General features: G+C 37.6%; 1 protein-coding gene across 2 annotated transcripts; it reads left to right on the forward strand.

Annotated features, from left to right (window-relative positions):
• Positions 1 to 9,452: 9,452 nt before the first annotated feature.
• Positions 9,453 to 18,119, forward strand: LOC104075280 (mothers against decapentaplegic homolog 5). Of its 2 annotated transcripts, XM_009575723.1 has the most exons (6): positions 9,453 to 10,063; positions 11,293 to 11,544; positions 12,753 to 12,872; positions 13,522 to 13,743; positions 16,282 to 16,538; positions 17,494 to 18,119. In XM_009575723.1, the coding sequence occupies exons 1-6, from the start codon at positions 9,661 to 9,663 to the stop codon at positions 17,635 to 17,637; spliced, it is 1,398 nt and encodes a 465-aa protein (XP_009574018.1). In that variant the 5' UTR covers positions 9,453 to 9,660; the 3' UTR covers positions 17,638 to 18,119. The 2 variants fall into 2 exon arrangements, with proteins under 2 accessions (XP_009574018.1, XP_009574019.1); XM_009575724.1 differs by lacking the exon at positions 12,753 to 12,872.
• Positions 18,120 to 21,089: the final 2,970 nt, after the last annotated feature.

Here is a 21,089-nt window from a genome sequence, read left to right on the forward strand (position 1 = left end):
GGGAGGAGGTCGATGGGCGGCGTGTGGGAGAAGGAGCAGCCCCGGGAGGGGAAGGGGAGCGCAGGACCGCGCTGCTGGGCTGTTAAAACACGCTTCGTTCCGATAAAAATAAGTCTGTGCACGTAACTGTAGGAGCAAACTGTTGCAATGCTAATAAGAGGCTCGGTGTTTTTTGGTTTTGTTGTGTTTTTTTTTTTTTTTTTTTTTTTAAGACGAGGAACTCCGCTTTTAAATGGTGTCAGGCCTGACCAAACGAAAGGGGAGAGTAACAGATCCACCACGTTTCAGACCCGCTGGTGAAGAGGCGCTTTCCCGCGGAGGCGATGGTAGGGCATCCACACTTGTCCACCTTGGCCTTTCTTGCGTGCATCGGTACTGACAGCTGCCTGACAACAGATGGACCGCTGAAGTGATTTAGAATGGCAATTTTTGCTTTCTGCGGGTTGTAAACTTAATAGAGGAAATATGGTCTTGCGGTTAAAAGCACAAGACTGGAAATCAAGTGATCTGTGCTCTGTTCTAGTTGTGCAGTCTCTGATGTGACTTTAAGCTAATTAAATGAAGGTATTTCTCAGTAAAATGAGGTAGGGAAGAGCTGATTCAGCAGTAGGTGTTTGAGTATATTGTTGAATAGGTTCAATAATAGTTGTTGAATCTTTTGGTGGAATCTGTAGGGATTTAGAGATTTTACTCAGTGAATGACTTGGGCTCTCTGCTTTAACAAAATCTCCAAGGAATAACTGTCAAAATTTGCATCAGCCTAGAAGTTTTGTCTTGTCATGGGAAATTAGATTGTCAGTGTGTGATGGTTTTAGATGAAATCTCTTGCTGGTTTGCATTCCTTTGTTAATTTCAGATAATTTACCTTCCATGGGTGGCTTTAAAATACTGAAAACTGAAATAAGCAATGTTTGTTGCAAATCTGGGTTATGGAAGTTCTGCACAGAATATCCTTCTAATATGCTGAGGAATCACAGAATTTGATTGAAGGGAAAAAAAAGAAGGTGCAAACACTCTATTGCAGTCATGTGCCCATGCTCATCAAAAGCTGTAATACTTTATGAAGTTGGCAGCTGGTGGTAGTGGAAGTTAATAGAAGCAGCAAATAACTTAATTGAAGATGTTTCTTAATTAGTGTGTTGTAACTCTTGAGAGTGCTCTGTCTGTATAGGGTGCTGTTGGATTTAATGTCTTAATCCCTACCATTTGATAGTGGTTTGCTCTTACCTGTGATATTAAAATTTTGTTCACTTGGCCTTGAAATTGCTGCTAAGTGCTTAATGGCACTTATTTTTGCAAAACAAAACCCCAACAAACCTCGTTGGGGTACTTTGTCAAACCTTTCTTTTCCTTTCAAATGTGGAGAAAATACACTTGAGGGAGGAATTTTCTTTTTTTCTAAAGAAAACTTTCCTAGTGGAAGCCCAAGATGGACAGTCATGATGGGGATGAGAAATGGGAAAGGAGGAAGAGGGGCTTCCTCTGCATTTCTTTCTCTTGATGACAAAAGATCACAACAAAAGGGCATGCTGCTATGATGCTGCATACAGCTGTGGTGGGTGTTTTTTGTTTGAGTTTTGGAGTTTTAACCTGTGATGGAACCTGAAGGAACTGTAACTGTGGACCCTGTACTGCTTGATTCTTGTTATGAAGTCAGGTTTTTAATCTTGCACCTTGAGTGGGTGATCTGTGCAGAGTTTTCATGGTGATGGAATATTATCTGAGCTGGAAGAAATTCTGTCTCTCAAGATGGAGTGCTCGTGCTCTATTAAGTGTAGTGTATGTTTTTGGGTTTATTCGAATGGTCTTTGCAAATTATGTTGTGATCTTTAATATTCCAGAGGACACTCTTAATTTCAGAAAAATGTCCTCTGTATTTTCTTTATAGTTCTCTAAAGAAAACTCTAAAAACTCTTGTTGCTCTTGGCTGGATTATATACCTGCAGAAATACAGCTGTGGTAATTCTATGCAAGTCCTTATTTCTTCCTTCCCTGCCAGTAAAATTTTTCATGTTGATTAAAATGCAAGTTTCTTCTAATGTCTTGATAGATTTGCTGAAATTAATTTTAATGTGTTAATGTTTCTTCTTTAAAGATCTTTAGATGATTTTTTCGTAGCAACAGGTAAGGAGAGCCGCTCATGCTCAGAATTAAAAGATTTGCTCTCGTGTGAGCTGACAACACTTTAGGTATTTCATGGCTGAAGTTGATAACTCATTAAAAGCCAGTTGAACGGTAATTTAAGACTTCTGCAGTTATCATTAGTTGCAGCGCAAGTTCCTGCACGGTTTTCTGGAAGCCTTTTTAGCCGTGTTCCTGTGACCACGTAGAAAAGTTTGGCTGGCACTTCAGCGTGCTTGACCAGTGTGGGTTGGCAAGGTGCAGAACACCGCCTGCCAAGTCTGTATCCCTGCTGACCTACCACCAAGGTTGAGCCTGCCAGGACTGTCATCCTTGACAGAGGATCTTTGTCAGAATCGCTGCTACAGATCCACCAACTATGAGGTAGTGTCTCTGAATTCTGGGTCAGTGCATGTCACAAACTGACAAATTTAGAATACTTTGCCATTCATTCATTCTGTGGAAGGGGGAAAAAAGCTTGCTGAATTACTATTGTCAGTGTTCCCTCCAAATCCTGTAGCTTTTGTAAACTTGTCACAGTCTTAATGCAGTTCAGTTGGAGTGGAAGTGTATACACACACACACATATACATCTTTATTTTTCTTCCCCTCTTTTAGAGCTTTATGAAAGTCTGTTCAGTCCCTGCTTTCAGGTTACGCTTTTTGTTGCCAATTCACATTTTTAGAGGCAGTGTTTAGGATCTTATTCTTTAATGAAGGTCTTGCATTTTAAATTTTTGGAAGGCTTTGTCTAGCTTGTTAATATTTTAACACACTTTAGGGTTTGTGAAAAGTATAAGGTGTCCTTTATTTTCCCTTTTTTTTACTCCAGGTGTAGTACTGAGGTCATTCCTAATCACCCACTTGCCTGTCCATTTCCACCAACCTACCAGCGGAGGCACAGGCTTTTGTTTTCATGTTTAGTGAAATTTAGTGATGCTCTTGTATGCAATCTTAACTACAAGTTAGCATCCATTTCTTAATTATCTGCTGTGGTTAGAGTAGATCTTAAATAACCTTAAAAACATGAGGCAGTTTCAGGGCTGACTTTCAGATGTGCTGACTACTGTTGATGATGGCATTTTTCAGCATAATGCTTCTGTTGGAAAGTGCCAATTAGCTGAAATAGAAGTGTGAGAAAATGCAGGGTTCTGACAAAACACTTAAGGGAGAGAGATTTTGGTTCTAAGATGGAATTTATAGTTTTTGAGAACTTCTACAAAAGCTAATTGCTCAGTAATTAGAGTAGTTGCAGAGACCAGGGCCATGTGAGCGTTGGATTTTTGTGTTCCAAGTGGATGCCTTAAGAAATAGATACTAATGTTTTTAGGCTTGGGAGGTTTTTGGATTTTCTCCCTCCCTCTCCCCACCCCTGTATCACAGTTAAATTCAAGTTTTGCCATGATGCAGAACAAATTCAAAACTTTCTGATCTTTGGATACACTTTTTCTGAGGTTTTCTTGGCATCAGTTGGAAGTGAGGGTGCTTTTGAAATGCAGTGGAGCTCTATTAGCGAACTCTTTCTGACTGGACCTCTTCTGTGATATAAATCATTATCATTTGTATTATTTTTTTTTTAACAGTGATTTTTGAGGAGACTTTAAGAAAAAACAGAAGCATCACTTTTGCAATCTGAGCTATGTGGCTTTTATGATACCAGTTCTTCCACGTACAATGCATTACTTGCTGCGTGTGCTTGGTCTCAGCGATTTTTTTGTTATGTTTCTTTTAAGAGAGTGCTAGTTAAATACTTCTCAGCTGACAGAGTTATATGCTTCAGGTTTTTTTTAAGCTGTGTTAGATGATGTACAGATGTGGAAATGAAAAGAACAAGTATTGTGTGAGAAAGCCATGTCTGAAGTTGTCAATACATTTTTTTGTTCGGAGAGCAGTCATGGTTAGTAAAACTTTTGAAGATACCAGACAATTCTTCTCTGTTCTTGTTTACATGTAGTATTAGTTAGAATATATTGCCTTACAAGGCATGTTTGAAGCAAAGAAATCTAGTGCTAGTATAAAAGCATTTATAATAGATTTTGGTCAACTGGATGTGCATTTGGATATGCAAGCTCAGTTCTGATGAAAATACCACAAGTTCCTTTTTGATATTATTCATAAAATCTCCTTTACTTACCCTTAAGGGGAGGAGGGGAGAAAAAGATGAGTTTAAATCATTGACGATATTCTTTGAGTAAGATGTTGCACAGGATAATTGAAATAAATTTTTTTTTGTTGAAAGGCTATGGCAATGGTAGGGAATATGTAGGCCCTTCAAGTTTATTGCCCAAATTCTTTAACCACTGTGTAACTTCAGGATTTATTTTATCCTTGATGTGAATGGAAAAACTATGGAGACAATGTTTCTTCTATATTTGTCCTCAAGAAAAGGCTCTAATGAATGCCGTTGCATGGGACCCTGTGCTAGGCTACAATGTAAGATATAGACTTGGGAAAACTATGATAAAAGCCACGCACAATCCTGCACAATTCCTGTCAGGAAATTTATAAGGAAGGACCTTAATAAAACCAGGTGAAATTGATGTGTGAGGTGTTGTAGTTTTAGGTAGTTTTAAAAGAAAATATTGATAACTGAATATAGCATAATATACTGTAATTGAGTTTCTGAGCTTTTTGTATGAACGTGTAATGTGTTAACGTGTGTGTGGAGTCAAAATATTTGAGTATTTCTAAGTTTGAAGGGGTAATAAAGTTAGGCACAAGAGCTGACTGAAGAACAGTTTTAACTGCAAGTCTGAAGCAGCTCTAATGAACTACCAATTGTGTAGCTAGTTATAAGTGGTGGTTTGTTTATATTATGAAATTGAGTCTCAAAGCAGCTTCTAATCATGAGCAGTGAAGTTCCTTGTTTCAGATTGGGTATGATGTTGCAGGAAGCTTTCTTAATTTGCAAACAAGTAAATTAAGCAGGAAAAGAATAGTGTTTGTACGTTTGCAATACAAGCTTAGTATTGGCAGTAGGAAAGGATGAGGACCATGTAGTTGTTACTTATTTTATTCTCACGCTTGTGAAAAGCGTCATTCGTTGCCATGCTGCTTGGGATGACAGGTTGCTTGGTGAATGGTACTTTAAATTTAGATTTCGCAGGTGGGAAATTAGTTTGGAATTGATGGCAGAATATGTTACACAAAAAGTGCATCTCATTAAAATAAATACACCATATGTAATTTTATATTAATCTGTTCTGCTGTGAGTCTGGCTCAGGCCCTTTTAGCCAGAAGAAGATTCCTTGATAGCGAATCAAATTAATCTGCTAAACTTGCTGGTTTAATATAGTAGGCTGAGAAAATCTCAGAAGAGGAACCAAAAGGTAGTTGAGTTGCTTAGTATTTGTGGTGGTAGATGAAAGAGAGTTTATTTCTCCCATCTTCACAAATGAAATGTAATTTGTAAGTTCTGCTGTTAACGAACTTTGTTTATGTCTAGCTTGCTTGATGAGGTATTAAGAAGGGGTTCAAACAATGGACCTGTTCACACAACTAGTTTCCTTCCATTTGCTGTAGTCATTAACAAGAACTTTAAACATAAATAATGCATGCCCCAAAGTCTAATTCTGATACAGCGATTACTTCCTTTTATATTCACCCATTAAAAGCCCCCTCATGCTGCCCCATGCAATGCATTACACTCACGCCTTAAAGAGTGTTTGTAACTGTTTTTTTTAACGTAATAACATGTTTGCCAGCCAATGTTTTCTTGTAGCTCAATTGAAAAGTTACTTAATAAAAGAAGGTAATGTGTAATAGACCCTCCTGCCTCTTAAGGAAATCTAAGAAAGCTTTTTTCTCCATGAAAGTTGTTGCCAGCTGCCTCTAGAGGTGCAACAATATGAGTAATTTGTGCAACACTATGAATGAAAACGCGACTCTCGTAAAGTATTTGTTTCTGTGCTCAGATCTTACAGTGATGCACTGTTGTACTGCAATTGCAGCTCATAACATGCGCTTTTAAAGCCTCGGAAGAAATTGACTGTAAATATAGATGATCTGGTGAAGCTGTTCCTAGCAGATGTCATGATTACTTAAAAACCTTTCAAAAATTAGATGCTGAAATTACATCAAATGCAAGTAAATGTTCTAAATGCGGTTTGTGCCGTTCATTCAGAAATTTTAAAACCCTACAAGAGTTGCAGTTTCTACCTGAAAATATTTAGTTTCTACATAAACGCCTGAACTTAACTGCTTTTAGTCTACAAATAATTCGTGAAGCTTTTTAATACTAGCTTGTTTTCTTAAGAAAAAGCAAAAGCTGTAAACCTTCAGTATTTTTGCCAGAATGAACTTCCGAAGGGCCTATAATGAGATAAAGTCGGTGTCATTTGTACCTCTCAAAGCCTTTCAGTTTGTTGCAGGCTTTCTTTTTTGCCCTTGCTGTTCTTGAACAGGTAGAAATATACTTCAGCAGAAGAGTCTTGAAAGCCTCATGGGTGGCCAGAATGGATTTACAGTAAATGCTATTAAAGTTTTGAACTTCAACAGTCTCGTTTTTCAACGTTTATAGTACAAGCATGTATGTGGAAACTTTTTTTTAAGAAGTTGAAACTTTTGATCAAATCTGTTGTGATGCTTCAGAAATACTTGTTCTACTAGGTTTTGCTTTTGTTCATAGGTATTCAGACTAATGTAAAGTTTTTAGAGCTAATTATGTTACTTACTCCAAGCAGATTATTTCTAAAATCGTAGTTTATAGGACAGAGTAATTTATCAAAATTCTCTTGACACTTGCCCTATAAATGCTAGTTACTGCAAAGCATCATTTTCGTAGAACTGTTCCAGTTTTCTTTGCTTTTAGTTAGCTTGTTTATTCCATGAGCATACTTATGGGTATATGATGTTGAAATGATATACAACCAGTAAAATTTCATTCCTGGTTGCTGCATGTTACTGTGTTCAAAATACTAAAAAAAAAAAAAAAAAAAATTATACATGATCATAGAATAGAATCGTAGATTTGTAAACTTGGTTGCATAATATAGATGGGACAGCTGTAATGGAATAGATGAGTGGCAACAGCCAAGAGGCATTTCTTGAGAATTCTTCTAGGCTCTACTTAACTGTAGCAATTTCTAGTGTATGTTCTGCCTTGATGATTCTTAAGATTCTTTGAAAGCATAGCTGAGAAACAGAAATAGAACTTTTTAATTGTCTTCTTGCTGGTCTGAGATTCTAGGTGGGTTCATTTCCTTTTTTTAGGGGTGTGAGCAACTGCTGATATCTTACAGCTATTGAATGTACGCAAGGCTTGGAAGTAATTTAATTGTGACTGTAAACAGCTTTTACTTTTTAGAACACTAAACTTTTATCCTCAGTAAAAGAATAAATTTAGTCTGTGTCCTTGGCCAAGTTTACCTCCCTTTATGTATTTCCTGTTACTTTGAAGAGTGCAAAGGTTCTCATGTGTAATAGTTCTAGGGAACTAAATTTATACTTAAAGTGCAAACATGTCCTTATTTCTGAAGAAATAAGGTGATACATAATTGGTTTTTTTCTTTTCTTTTTGTAATACCCTCTTCTAAGGACTTATTGAAGCAGTGAGAGACTTTTCTTTTAATTTCTTTTTTTCATTTTGTTTTTTATGAAAGCTTAGGAAGAAGGATCTTCAAATGTTTTTTCTGTTTGTTTTGTTTTTCCCAGGTTTTTTCATATTATTGAAACAAAGCTGAATAGTCGAAGAAGTACCAATGGGATTAAACTACTGTGTGAAATAAATGGACATTTTCCTGTAAAGGGTGTTTATAAGTTTTTAAACTTACACTCTTCATCATAGCCAAGTGTCCTTGGGTCTGTTCCCTGCTTTCCTCACCTTCTACCTCCCCAGTAGAAAATCTAGGATGGTTACATGTGGGACATTATAAATGCTTTGTCTAGGGATGTTTGCTGTATGTTTGGCTGATGATGCTTAATACATGATTCTGTTATAGGAAAGCACCCATCCATGTGTCTGAGCTTGAAAATGTGCCTAGACACTTAGAAAAGCCTTATCAGATGACTTTTAGTTAATCAAAGATGGGAAGAAAAAAGATCGCCTTGATTAAAGGTAGCAATCTAAGAGAAGCAGCACAGAGGTACTTAAATCTTGCTTCCCCCCCCCCCCTCACCTTTTTCTTTTAAGTGCAGATTTGGTGTCTCAGGGTATGTTAGGTGTTCTAATTCACCATGGTTTATCAAAAGTTGAGAGACAATGTTGTTTGGCAGTCTCTGTAGCAAGAAAGGAAGCATCTTTTGTTATTGACATCCTTTCTCTTAGCTCTGCTCTTGCTTTTTGCCAGCTGCTCATTGTCTATACTTGCTTATTTAGTATTCACAAGGGATTTTACAAGTTCTTATCAGTTCGTTGCCACAGCACATCATTTCCTCTTGTCATCGTTACTCCTTAAATTGGAGGGGGGAGGATTTGCATTACAGCTGGTGAGTGGTAGAAAACACCACCATTCATGAGCGCAGTTTGAGTTGCACAGTGTTGTTTGCTCCTCTCCTTTGAGGCAGTTTGTAGTAAAGGTCACATTTCTAGTACTTACTCCGCCATATCTTTTTCGCCCCCTCTTTTTCTGGGGAAAAGAAAACAATTTTTTTTTTTTTTTTTTGCCTAAGGCTAAAAATATCCAGTGCTTCAAATATTCTTCTTAAAAGATACAAGGAAGTGCAGCATAAAAATAGCCTCAGCTGAAAAGGTTGACCACCTTTCTGAATGGCTGGGGAGGGGTTGGTCTGAGGTTCTTACTGGGTTTTTCTTTTAATTGTTTTTCTTTTAGTTATCCGCAGTTCTTTCCTCATTGTTTTAATACTCTTCAAAAAACATGGGGTACCTAATTAGAGCTCAAGAACAAGTAGATGCTTTAGTATTTTCTCTTTTCGGGAAATAAAGATCCATTTGAGAAGCTGAGTACTTGTGTGCAGTACTGGCTGTGGAACTACTGGTTCCACCGTGCCTCTTCCCTGTTTCTTCATAGCAAGTTTGTCTTCTGGTGATGCACTGTGACAGGGATATAATACCAGTTTTAAAGCATATTCCCCAAGCCTGTCTTCTGAAGGAAACTCATGGATTTAAGGAACGTTGTTGACAGAAACCGTGCTGTCCCTTTGGTCCCTTGACTGTCCATTTTCCCACTAATCAGTAATGCAAGAACTGGGGATTCTGATCACGTTTTACTTTATCTTTGGGGTAAGGTCCTAGTACTTCTGGGATTTTGTTTTGAAACACAATCAGGTGCAATGGCTAGGGTTGAAACGGGCATTCTTTTAATAGCTGCCTTTTTGTTTTACCACGTTCTTTACTTGTTTACTAATTACTTGTTACCTTATCTTTTTAATAGAACTAAATTGGAGGAATCGATCATTATTTTTGATGTGAAGACCTCATCACTGACATCTATATGTTCATTTGTCAGCCTCCAAGAAATAATACACCTCATCAGTGGCAATAACTGCTTTTGGTATACACTGACATTTATTTGAAAAAACAATTAAACAAAAAAACCCCAACAGACAAAACCCAACAAACCTTTTGAAGACTTGTGTCAAATGACGTCAATGGCCAGTTTGTTCTCCTTTACTAGCCCAGCTGTAAAGCGTCTGTTGGGCTGGAAACAAGGAGATGAAGAGGAAAAATGGGCAGAAAAAGCTGTTGATGCTCTGGTAAAAAAGCTGAAAAAGAAAAAAGGTGCTATGGAAGAACTGGAGAAAGCCTTGAGCAGTCCGGGACAGCCCAGCAAGTGTGTTACTATCCCCCGCTCTTTAGATGGACGACTTCAGGTTTCTCACAGAAAAGGCCTTCCCCATGTAATTTACTGTCGTGTTTGGCGTTGGCCTGATCTACAAAGCCATCACGAGCTGAAGCCATTGGATATTTGTGAATTTCCTTTTGGATCTAAACAGAAGGAAGTCTGCATCAATCCGTACCACTATAAGAGGGTGGAGAGCCCAGGTATGTTCGAACATGGCTGTCTAAAAACTGAACAAAATCTCCAGGAACCACCCTTGTTCACTCTCTCCTCCTCCTCCAGTACTGTATAACAAATTATATGTGATGTATGGGGGAGTTTGGAAGAGGAGTGTTCAAAGTGTACTTTTCTGGTGGGGTTTTGGGGAGGTGTGTTGTCCGTTCTGTACTAGCTGTTTTTCTTTATGGCAAATCACATTTTTCCCACAGATCTCTTAAGCCTGCTATCCTTAAAGTTGGTGGCAAAGTCCTCGTTTATAAGAAAATAGGAAAGTAGTAATCAAAAGACTTCTGTTTCTTTGAGAAACTTGTTTAAAAACCTCAGTCCTTGCAAGGAGGTTGGAAGCCTTCTTTCAGGGGCTTAGTATTTCATCAGTGACTGACATGAATTGAGGAGATTTAAAAGAAAAAAATCTAGGGTGCAGTGTTCCCCACTTGATTTCCCATTAGCAGGCAGCAGAGCTGAACAGAACCAAGAGCGATGATCAGTTAGAGCAAGGTACGTACCAAATTTGCGTCAGGTAGCAAGTCTGCTGTTGCCATGGGAGAAGGTGAGGAGGATTGTGGTTACGAGTGGGAGAGATGAATTATGTTGCTCTGGAAAGTATAGTGAAAAGTTCCTTCCGTTTTTCCACAAAATGGTTGTAACTCTACTGCAACCAGCTGTAGTGCTCAAGAGCTCTACTGTAGCACTTGAATTCCAGACTCCAGCACTCTTGAATTTAAAAGTTAAAACTCCAGCTTAGCAGTAGTTGTATATTAGTATAGATTTTGTTTGTCTTCAGTGAAAAGGACTGTATGTAACTCTATAGTCTGACTATAGTAATAAAGACTGTATTTCCATTTTTACTGATTTGATAATGTACACATACAGCGAGTTTTGCACTTCTAAATCAGTACTTTGGTATGTGCCACATGTGGACTGTTTTTTTTAAAAAAAGGTCTGCTTCCAGTTGCATGAAATATAAATGTGTTACTGCTCTGATTTTTGTGAGAGTAAAGTTTGAGTCTTCCATGAAGTGTAATGTAAAAAAAAAAATGAAGGAGAGAGGATGGGGCAAAGGCACGACAGTTGAATCCCCTACTCCTCTTTCCACTCCAGCTATTGTTGAAATTTTCATGATGAGCCTATTATTTGTATCTCCTCCTATCTCAGTTTTTAATCTAAGTTTCCCTGGTTTTTGTTTGATTTTTTTTTTCTTTTTTTTCTCCAGTTCTACCTCCAGTGTTAGTGCCTAGACATAGTGAATTCAATCCACAGCACAGTCTACTAGTTCAGTTCAGGAACCTAAGCCACAATGAACCACATATGCCACACAACGCGACATTTCCAGATTCTTTCCAGCAACCCAACAGCACTCCATTTTCCATTTCGCCAAACAGTCCCTATCCACCTTCTCCAGCCAGCAGCACTTACCCAAGCTCCCCAGCTAGCTCTGGGCCATCTAGTCCATTTCAGCTACCGGGTAAGTACAGCCTAAATGTCAACTTAATAAAAATAATTGAAATGTCACATGCTGTTGTGACTTATTACCTCAGGAATTTGTGATACCTGCAATAAATTGCGTTTCTATTTGCATTTTAGAGGATTTTCTTCCTAGTTTTGTCACTGGTCAGAGCTAATTGTTACAGCTTTATTTTTCCAAATGTTTTTTGTCACGGATACTATAGTGGTGAGTTATTTTGCACAGCTTCAGTGTAGAATAACTGATACATACTTTGGAAGAATATCTAGCAATGAAAAGAAAGCAGATGTAAGAAGCTGAGCAAGAAGTTTATTGATGTCTTTCTCTGAATAAAGACACTTAATGTGGTATTTAACTGGAAAAAAATAGAGCAAATTTTTGATAGGAACTTAACCGATTTGGGTGAAAATATGGAAAAAACAGCGATTGATTGGGCAAAGGAAAGAAGCCTTATTGAGGCTGTCTGGTTATTGGTGTGGTTTATAAAGCGAAGAAGTTACAGATTAAAGAACTTATTTTTCCAGTAGCTCAGTGGCCTCATCTTTGTTCTTTCTGGCTGCCCAGTGCTGCAAAAAGAGTGCCCATTCAGTGGGGTATCCCTCTTGGATAAGGACTGCGATCACTGGGAGGGATGCATTAACGGTATCTGAAGGGAATTTCTGAAATAGGGGATAATAGTGTGTTGGTACACTGACTACTGCGCTGAGTGGAAGAATGCAGAGATCCACGCTTTTATAATGAACTCAGTCTACAGAAGCAGCAAAAAAATAACTGGTTTAGGCCTTCGTTATGCTACGGCAAATACAGTTATTTCTTCTACTACTTTTTGAACACGGAGAAGAGGGTAGGCAAGAAAGCTAATGTTTGTGTGGGGGGGGGAAAAAAAGTGGGAACTAGAGTCATCTTGCCCAGCTGCAGGAGAGCAGTTGTTAAAGAAAAAAGGCAAAAAGAAAAAAGCCCATCTCTTCGTTTTCCTCAACTGTCCAATCTTGTTATTAGTCCTGTAGGTAAGAATCCAACTATTGAAGGAGGTTACTATAAAGACAGCTGGCTGAGTTGTCTTCAGGTTACTTTGAAAATGGGTCCAAATATTTTAATGTTTCTTGTTCAAGAGTATTTTTGTGTGTTTACAACTGTAGAATGAATAAATAAATATTCTAAATTGTTGAGGTTTATTCTGGCTTACTCTTATTTTTTCATGTTTGTAGCTGATACTCCACCTCCTGCATATATGCCCCCTGATGATCAAATGGGGCAGGATAATTCTCAGTCTATGGACACAAGCAATACAATGATCCCTCAAATCATGCCAAATATATCTACCAGAGGTAAGTTGTATAGTATGGTGTAAAATTAACATAGTTTGGCTTCTTACAACTCATGACCAAATTGAACAAATAACTTCAAATGGCGCAGTAAACCATGTTGATAAGTGGAAGCAGTCTTCCAAGGCAAACTGGGGCTGTAACAGAGAATTGAGAAATAAAACTTGCCTTGCTTATTTGCATCTTTCGCTTTTAAAGCCTTAGGTGCATAGTATGGCTTACAACAAGTTGAGCTTTTTTCATTTCTCAGAATTACTCTTTTCTGCCACCTTTGCCTGCTGTTGGAATTGTATATGCACAAAGGCTCTGAAAATTGAGTCCCAAAATATCAATTAAAACAATTTTTTTGAAAGTGGACAGAAGAATCATATTTCACCTGAGATCACATAGTCAACTATGTTTTTTTGTGTAGGGGTTTTTTTTGTGTTTAGTATTAGGCTTAAAATAGGAAAATAATTATAAAATCAATGGACTAGCTAAAATGCATGAAAGTAAAAATCAATAAGATCTTAATCAGGACTGTTCTTGCCCATCATAACTGTTGACTAAGCTTTTAGTTATCTGTTGATATTTTGGAAGGCCTGCTTTACGGTTTTAGATTTAATATTTTAAGATTTATGTAAACTGGTATTTCCATTTTGCTTATTTTCAGATGTTCAGCCTGTTGCCTATGAAGAACCCAAACACTGGTGTTCGATTGTATATTACGAATTAAATAATCGTGTTGGGGAGGCTTTTCATGCATCTTCTACAAGTGTCTTAGTCGATGGGTTTACAGATCCCTCCAATAATAAAAACAGGTTCTGCTTAGGTTTGCTCTCAAACGTTAATCGCAACTCAACAATTGAGAACACTAGACGACATATTGGAAAAGGTAAAGTTTAGTTGTGTTACGCATGATTAAGAAGCCAAGTCCTTGTTTTTATTTCAACTTCTGTATACTGCAGCAATTATTAGTCTCAGATAAGAATAGTAGAAGTAACCTGTGATATATTATCTTCCTCTCCAGTATCTGAAGACAACTTACTTAGGCATAGTTAGATTCTAATTAGTCTAGGAATTGCATACATTTTTCTTTGGCACTAATTTAAAAGAATAAATATTACCTCTTCCTTACCAAACTGTATTGTCATAGGGGCTTGTTTGTTATGGTTAATGATAGTCTGTATGTAGAATTTTGTGTTTCAGCACCAAGAAATGTGTTGCAGGACTTCTGATACTCTGTGTTATATCTGCTTCTTAAATCAAATTCTTCATACCACTTTACAGTATATCAAAGATTTTTTTTTTTTTTTATTTTGTTGTTCATGCAAGGTATTATGCTGCTGTCTACAGTATGTTCAAATACCTTGCATGAGTTGGCAGCCGGACTTTGAAGTGCTAATGCAAAACTGCAAGGGCTCATTTGTCTGAGTGAATCCATGGGGTGTGTATGTGTGTGGGAGGGATTCCTGGAGACAGCAGGTTTTGCAAGATCTTCTAGTTTTCCCGTACTGTTTGGCTGATAGCACGTAGAGATGCACGATTTTCCTCTTTGATGGAATGTGCTTGGATGATCTTAAAATGTAGTACTCCTTTTCTGAATATCTCCTTTTTTTCAACTAAGTCAGTCCTGAGAAGAGGACCCTGTTTCTATATCTAGAGGCCTTTTTAACACCTAAGATCGTTTGGTACAGTTGGTCTTGAGTTCTGTTTGATGAAAGTCACTGTCGCTTGTAACATATCTTCAAGACCCATCCTGTCCCTTAACAGTCTTTTAATTAGAAACTACTGTAAATACGGCAACATTTTGCAGATAATCTGGAGACCACGGGTTATATTAATATCTGTTGGAAACTTGGCTCTGCAATGCTGTTGTCTGAGAAAATTTAATGTTATAAAGGGGAACAACTGATTTCCTGGGTGCAGGTGGTTTGTCAGGTTCTTTTGTTTTGGTTTATCCCTTTCAATGGTACTGGCAGAGAAATCTTGCGCGTCTGACCTTGCCTAAGGTCAGAAATGTAACAAGGGTCCAACATCATGTTGTAGAATAGTATTGGCTGCAATGAGCTTTAAAATGTCTACATGTCTAATACTAATTATTAAACTAAAACTTTGCTTTATGGTAGCAGTTCTGAGAACAATTAAGATTGTTTTGGGATAAAATACTATTTATTTATTGCTTTTATTTGGAAGGTCTTGGTTTTTTGCTTCCTTAAAACTACCCAATCCTATTTGCTAAGCTTTCTTCTGTAGAAGTGTTGCATTGCAAGCGTAAGTGACTTCTAATTGTGCATTGGATTATTTTTGAAGTATTTATGTTCTTCTCAGACTGTTACATTACCCAGCTCCCCTCTTCAGAGATCTCTCAGAAGGTCTTTACCCAGAAGAACTTAGCTAGCAAGTGGTGGTCTCTGTCTTTTTGAATGAATAGGATTGTGTTGTGAAAATGCATTCTTGCCCACTCCAGATTTTCTGAGAGCTGCTTATAGTTGATGAAGCCAATGGTTCCTCTGTGTAACCTTCCTCCTACCTTAGTCCCAAGTGGCTCTAGCAATGTTCACAACAGTTGCTGTCTGCAAGATTAACTTGCATCTGTTGACTTGCTGCAGCCTTATCTGGCAAACCACGGGATAGTCTGCAGTGGATTCTCAGGGTATTGCAGGGAAGACTCAAACTGAACTGTATCCCAGCCGTATAACAGTGGTGGGTGGGGGAAAGGGAGAAGATCTGGGAGAAGGCAGGCAAGTATCTCAACTAAAGTAGCAGTGAGAATCTGTGTTTCGATGCTGAAAGGATTAGCAGCTTTTTTATATTAATTTTTAGACAGTAAGTGTTGTATAGGCTTCAGAGCATAAAGGGAGGGAGGCACTTACGTACATAGCTGAATCCAGGCAGATGTAATAAATCTAGGGGCTTTGTTGATTTTTAAGGTCTGTAAAGCCTGATGATATTTAAGTTGTGCAACTAATTGGACTTACCTCTCCTTTTGCTTGATAAAATACATTGAAAATCAGAGCAAACTATGGATATACTTTCTCATTCATGTCTATCACTGCCCCTTCTCCCAGGACACTTTTATTTCTGTTGGAATTGCCATAGGCAGAAGCTACCAGTTTTATAGAACTGGAGTTTTAAAGTCCTTGTAAGTTCTCTGGGAAAATAGCTTGAAATAACTGTTGACGTATGGAAGTAGTTTTTTCATTCTATTCTGTAATTGATGAGAGAAGGACATCTAGTGGCTGATGTATAATGAAGCCTACTGTATTTTGAAATGAGAAAGTATGTTATAGTTGTGGGCAAAAGAGCTTTTCTGAAAAGCTCCTCAAACAGAAAATTTACTTTGCTGTCTCTGATTTCAAGGGGGTTGTATTAAGTACTATATTTTTGGGGAAAAAAAGTAATTTGAAACATTTTAATCTCTGTTTTCAAGGAGTTCATCTCTACTATGTTGGTGGGGAAGTCTATGCTGAGTGTTTAAGTGATAGCAGCATATTTGTACAGAGCAGGAACTGCAACTACCACCATGGCTTTCATCCAACAACTGTATGCAAGATTCCTAGTGGATGCAGTCTGAAAATTTTTAACAATCAGGAGTTTGCTCAGCTTTTAGCTCAGTCTGTCAACCATGGATTTGAAGCAGTATATGAGCTCACCAAAATGTGCACCATTCGAATGAGTTTTGTAAAGGTAAACAAATTTTGGGGGCATTTAAATTTATTGTGGATTTTGGGTATTCAGCAGTAATTACATTAGCACTGTAACAATGTAGCAAAGCTATTCTGACCTGATGTGGTTCTTCTCAGTGATAAGTGTGATGAAAATGGTTAATTTGGGGAGAGGAAGATCGATGCAGGAAAGGAAGAGCACAGATTGCTGTATTGAATGTTGGCTATGTATTTAGTTACTTAAGTGTTCAGGACGGGGATTTAATCATTGTGGTTGCTATAATTTTATTAAAGAATATTTGAGCTTATGCTCTAAATTTGAAGGAACAAAGTGAACTACAAGACCACTAAAAAGAATGTGAGTAGAGAGGAGCATAAGTGATTGCAGAAAAAATTGCAACTCCTTCAAAGATATTAATATTTTTTAAAAATATTTGGTTATGGAAAAAAGACATGATTTGAATTTATGAAGTCAAACTGTGCTGTTATTCTTACAATAGTGTTTTCTCAACATTGTTTAATCAAGGTGCTGTCCGTTTCGGATGTAGCATGGAGTCTAAACTTGGACCTTCCAGGGTTTTTTAACATCTTGTCCAAAAGATGTCTTGTTTGTTTTGTCAATTATGATAAATACTGCTCAGTTTGAGAGTGTGGAGGATAGGGAGCAGGAGGGAGAAACAGAAGAGAGATGTGGCCATAGCCAGGAGTCATTCTCGAGTCAGCAGTGCACTCCACAGAGGAGCTCGTGTAACCGCTCCAAGTCTGTAGCAGACAAGACTTGATTCAGGCTTCCAGGTGCAGCCTCCCTGCTGTTCCTTCCCAACCTCAGTTTTTTTCCTTTAGATAAGAACTGTTGCTAGACTGTGAGTTACCTTCAGATAAGTATCTTAAAACATGATTTCCTGCTTCTTGTTAGTGCAGTTATTTTGAAAGACTTGTTCTCAACTTGATGGATAACATTTTGTTCATTTTCATAGGGCTGGGGAGCTGAATATCACCGACAAGATGTCACGAGCACCCCATGCTGGATAGAAATTCATCTTCATGGGCCCCTCCAGTGGCTGGATAAAGTACTTACACAAATGGGTTCTCCTCTTAATCCCATCTCATCTGTTTCATAGTGCTGAAATTCAATCTTCAGCCTTATTTTTAGCGAACTTATTCTAATTCTAGAGAAACTTCCAGTGTGGATACTGTGAGCTATATGGAGAATGGATCTTACAGTTTAACTTTTTTTTTAAATCCCTTTGTGACCAATTCCATTGTGTATAGCTAATCAGTTTTACATTTCAATTTGTTCTTGTGATGCTTAAGTGACAGTTGAGCCCTAAGGGAAAAAAAGTCTATTGAAAAATTCAGAACACTTTTCCCCTCCTTCGAGTAGAACTTAACCAGGCATATGTCTTAACTGGAAAATTTTTTTCTTTTTGTCCTGTAGGGACAAGAATTATGAAGACTGACTTCAGAAAATAAATACATATCATAGTTTGGGATTTTTTTTTAATGTTTATGAAACTGTTTGAACATGTGCAGCTCCAGCTTGCAAGCTGTATTTTTAGCGTAGTTGTTTAACATCTAAAGGTTGACATCTGTCATAAGCAAAATTAGACTTTATTACGGCTAATTTGCCTCAGATTGAACAATGTGATTTTTTTTTTAAGCGTACACATGAAATATACTTTTTACAAATATCAGAGTGGTGTAAAAACACTTGTCTATTGGAAAATGCTGTCATAAACACACTGTATATTAATGCAGAATAGCAGTTCTTAGCCTTTTCCCACTTCAGTTTTGTAATAGCTCTTTTAACCACCGTTTTAAATAGTAATTGATACAAGGTAAACATCTTGCACGTTTCTGGAGTAGTAATTCTTGTTTTGCTTTGATTTACACTCATACTGTTTGGATTTGGTTGCCAAGGCTATTTCTTTTTAGGTACCCTTCTCTATTTTAACATAAACACTACTATTTGTAAATGGCAGTGCTTACTACTTTTTGGAAGGAATAAGTTTTTTGTTTTCTTTTTGGTGTTCTAGCTGTTTATTTTACCTGTCTGGAATTGATCTGTGTTAGGCCTTTTAATCTCTCAGTAGACATTATGCAGTATTAGTGATTACACTGTATTTAATTCACTTTCAGTATGAGTTTGAGTCTCTTTGAAGACTATGAGTGGCTTAGCAAGTTAGTAACTGAATGCAGAAGCTTTTACTGCCAGATCATGTAATTTAATACAGACCTGTTGGTAATGACCAAAAGTAATCACTTCTTTGTAGCCTACATGAAACAGTGGTCTTGATCCTGTCCCTGATGGCAGGTGTTCAATCAGAAGACTCGTAACTGTAGTTGGCAGCTTTATGGGATTGAAGGACTGCATTAATATGATGATGAAATTTCTCTCTCACATGTAAAGAATCCTGTTGCCTGTGCTGTTGTATTACTCAGTAGAGAATTTAAACACTGTATTAAACACTAAAAGAAATCAGTTAAATAATGTATGCATATTTTTCCCCTTTAAATAAATAATAAAAAAAGGAGGCTGAAAGAAACATTCTGAGAGAATTAGAAGTGAATTATATACAAAGTTTCTTTGCATGCAGAAAAAGCCCTATTGTATTTTTTAACTTCTCGCCCTCCTTTTTCTCTTTCCCGAACACCTCTTCAGAAAAGGGTTCAGTGTTTGGGGGAGAGGCTGAAAACTCTAAAATGCAAATGCTTATTAAAAGATGTGTTGCAGTTAATTACTGCAATCCTGAGACATTGATTGCTTACACAAGTTCTTGTGTCTTCTATTGAATGACAGTTTCTGCTCAAATGTGGAAATCGTGCATCATATGGTACCTAAGTAACAAATGATCTTAAAGAAAATTGTTTACGTGTCATTAAAATGTTTCTTATGAAATGCCTTAAAGGAATAAACTGTAACACTTCTGCAGAACCCTAATGTTCTCTTGTACAGGAATTTCTATGTTACTTGGTGTTTGGGGGGTTTCTTTGTTTGTTTTTTGGGGTTTTTGTAAGCAGTTTCTCAAATGTGTTTAAAAACAAACAAGTGCATCTTCAGGAGAAGGGGAATAACATTATTTGCCGCTCACCTTTGGGGTCTCCTCTTTCATTCTTTGCAACTGCAACCCACAGATGGTTCTTTTGATGGAATAAGATGGCCACAGGATCAGGCTTCTATTTTTCTTCTCCCCGGGCCTGACTTTTGTCGAGTTGTTGAATATGTATATTTGACACTACAGGATTTTTTTTTTTCTTGACTAGCTTTCATAGTAAATGTCACGGCACATTGGATTGAGGAAAGATCTCAGTTGTAGGTACAAGATTTTACTTTATCCAAAATGTTTTTAACCTGGCTTCATCTCTGTTCACTTGTATGTTTAGATGTGGCCAACTAGATGACTCAAGAATGGGTGCTGAAGTGGGTGTTCATGAGCCAGAGCTGGTGCTTAGTGCTAGTATTGTGGTTAGATTGGCTTACCTGTGCACTGAACCATAATTTCTGCAATAATATCCAGTTAACCCACTTCTGATGCTGTCATTAAGTACTAAAGTACTCTGGCATTTTTCTGCTTGTGTACGTATTCTTGAACTGTAACATATGCAGTGCTGGGGATATCTTTGTGAATGCTGATTTTGCCAGGGTAGGCTTGCAGGAGCAGACCTGCTAGAGTTTGTCTATGTTCTACTTTTCTGTTCCTTTTAAGTAGGACTTTTTGAGAGCTTTCTAGTTAGCAAATTTTGTGTGCTACTGGTTCATGGTGTTTCTAATCATATTTAGTTTATCTGTGTTGCTGATACAAAATTCAGGTATCAACGCACAGAGGGATTGGATGAGAACTGTTTGACCCTAATGATGTTTTAAGTATAGCAGTAGCAGAGAGGGCTGCTTCTGTTGCAGCATACTTGTTTATAAGTCACTTCTTGATCTAGATGGAGGGATGGAGAAATTGAATCAGCCAGTAAGGTGGTAGTGGAAGATGGAGCCTTTCCAGTATAGCCCAGCTTAGACTGAATTGTTACTCTTCAGTGAAAACTGTTTCGGCTTTTGTAGTGCATTTTCTTCTTTTTGAGCATCTTTCTACTTTGCACCCGCCACAGCGTTAACTAACAGCTTTGGCAATACCAGCAAAGAGCCTAGAACAGGCATATACTGAAGTTCTTTCTGGGTTTGCTTTTATAGTCACTAAGATAAGATAGTAGCTTGGATATTCCTCCTTAGAGGACTTCAGTCTTGCTGGCAGTCAATCCAGTGCCTTGCGGAAGTATTACGTTCATTTAATTGCATTAGGCATGAAGTAGTTGTACATGAAGGGATGACATTGGGTTATAGTGTATATATAGGACCAAAATAAAACTTTCTAGTATGACTGACTGATGAGAGACAAACCTAACAGAAGAGCCCATTAGTCAAAAGAGTGATGAAACAGCCCATGTGTTATGATTTGGTATAGAATTGTTTAAAATATCGGAATTCTTTTGGGTTTTGCTTGAAGCTATGATTTCCCCCCTGCGCCCCCCCCCCAATATTACAATGTGAAAGTTGTCAATTCTTGGACAGATGCTCTTGCAG

This window comes from Fulmarus glacialis, unplaced genomic scaffold, assembly GCF_000690835.1.
Source record: "Fulmarus glacialis isolate BGI_N327 unplaced genomic scaffold, ASM69083v1 scaffold20754, whole genome shotgun sequence".
In the NCBI taxonomy this organism is placed as follows: domain Eukaryota; kingdom Metazoa; phylum Chordata; class Aves; order Procellariiformes; family Procellariidae; genus Fulmarus; species Fulmarus glacialis.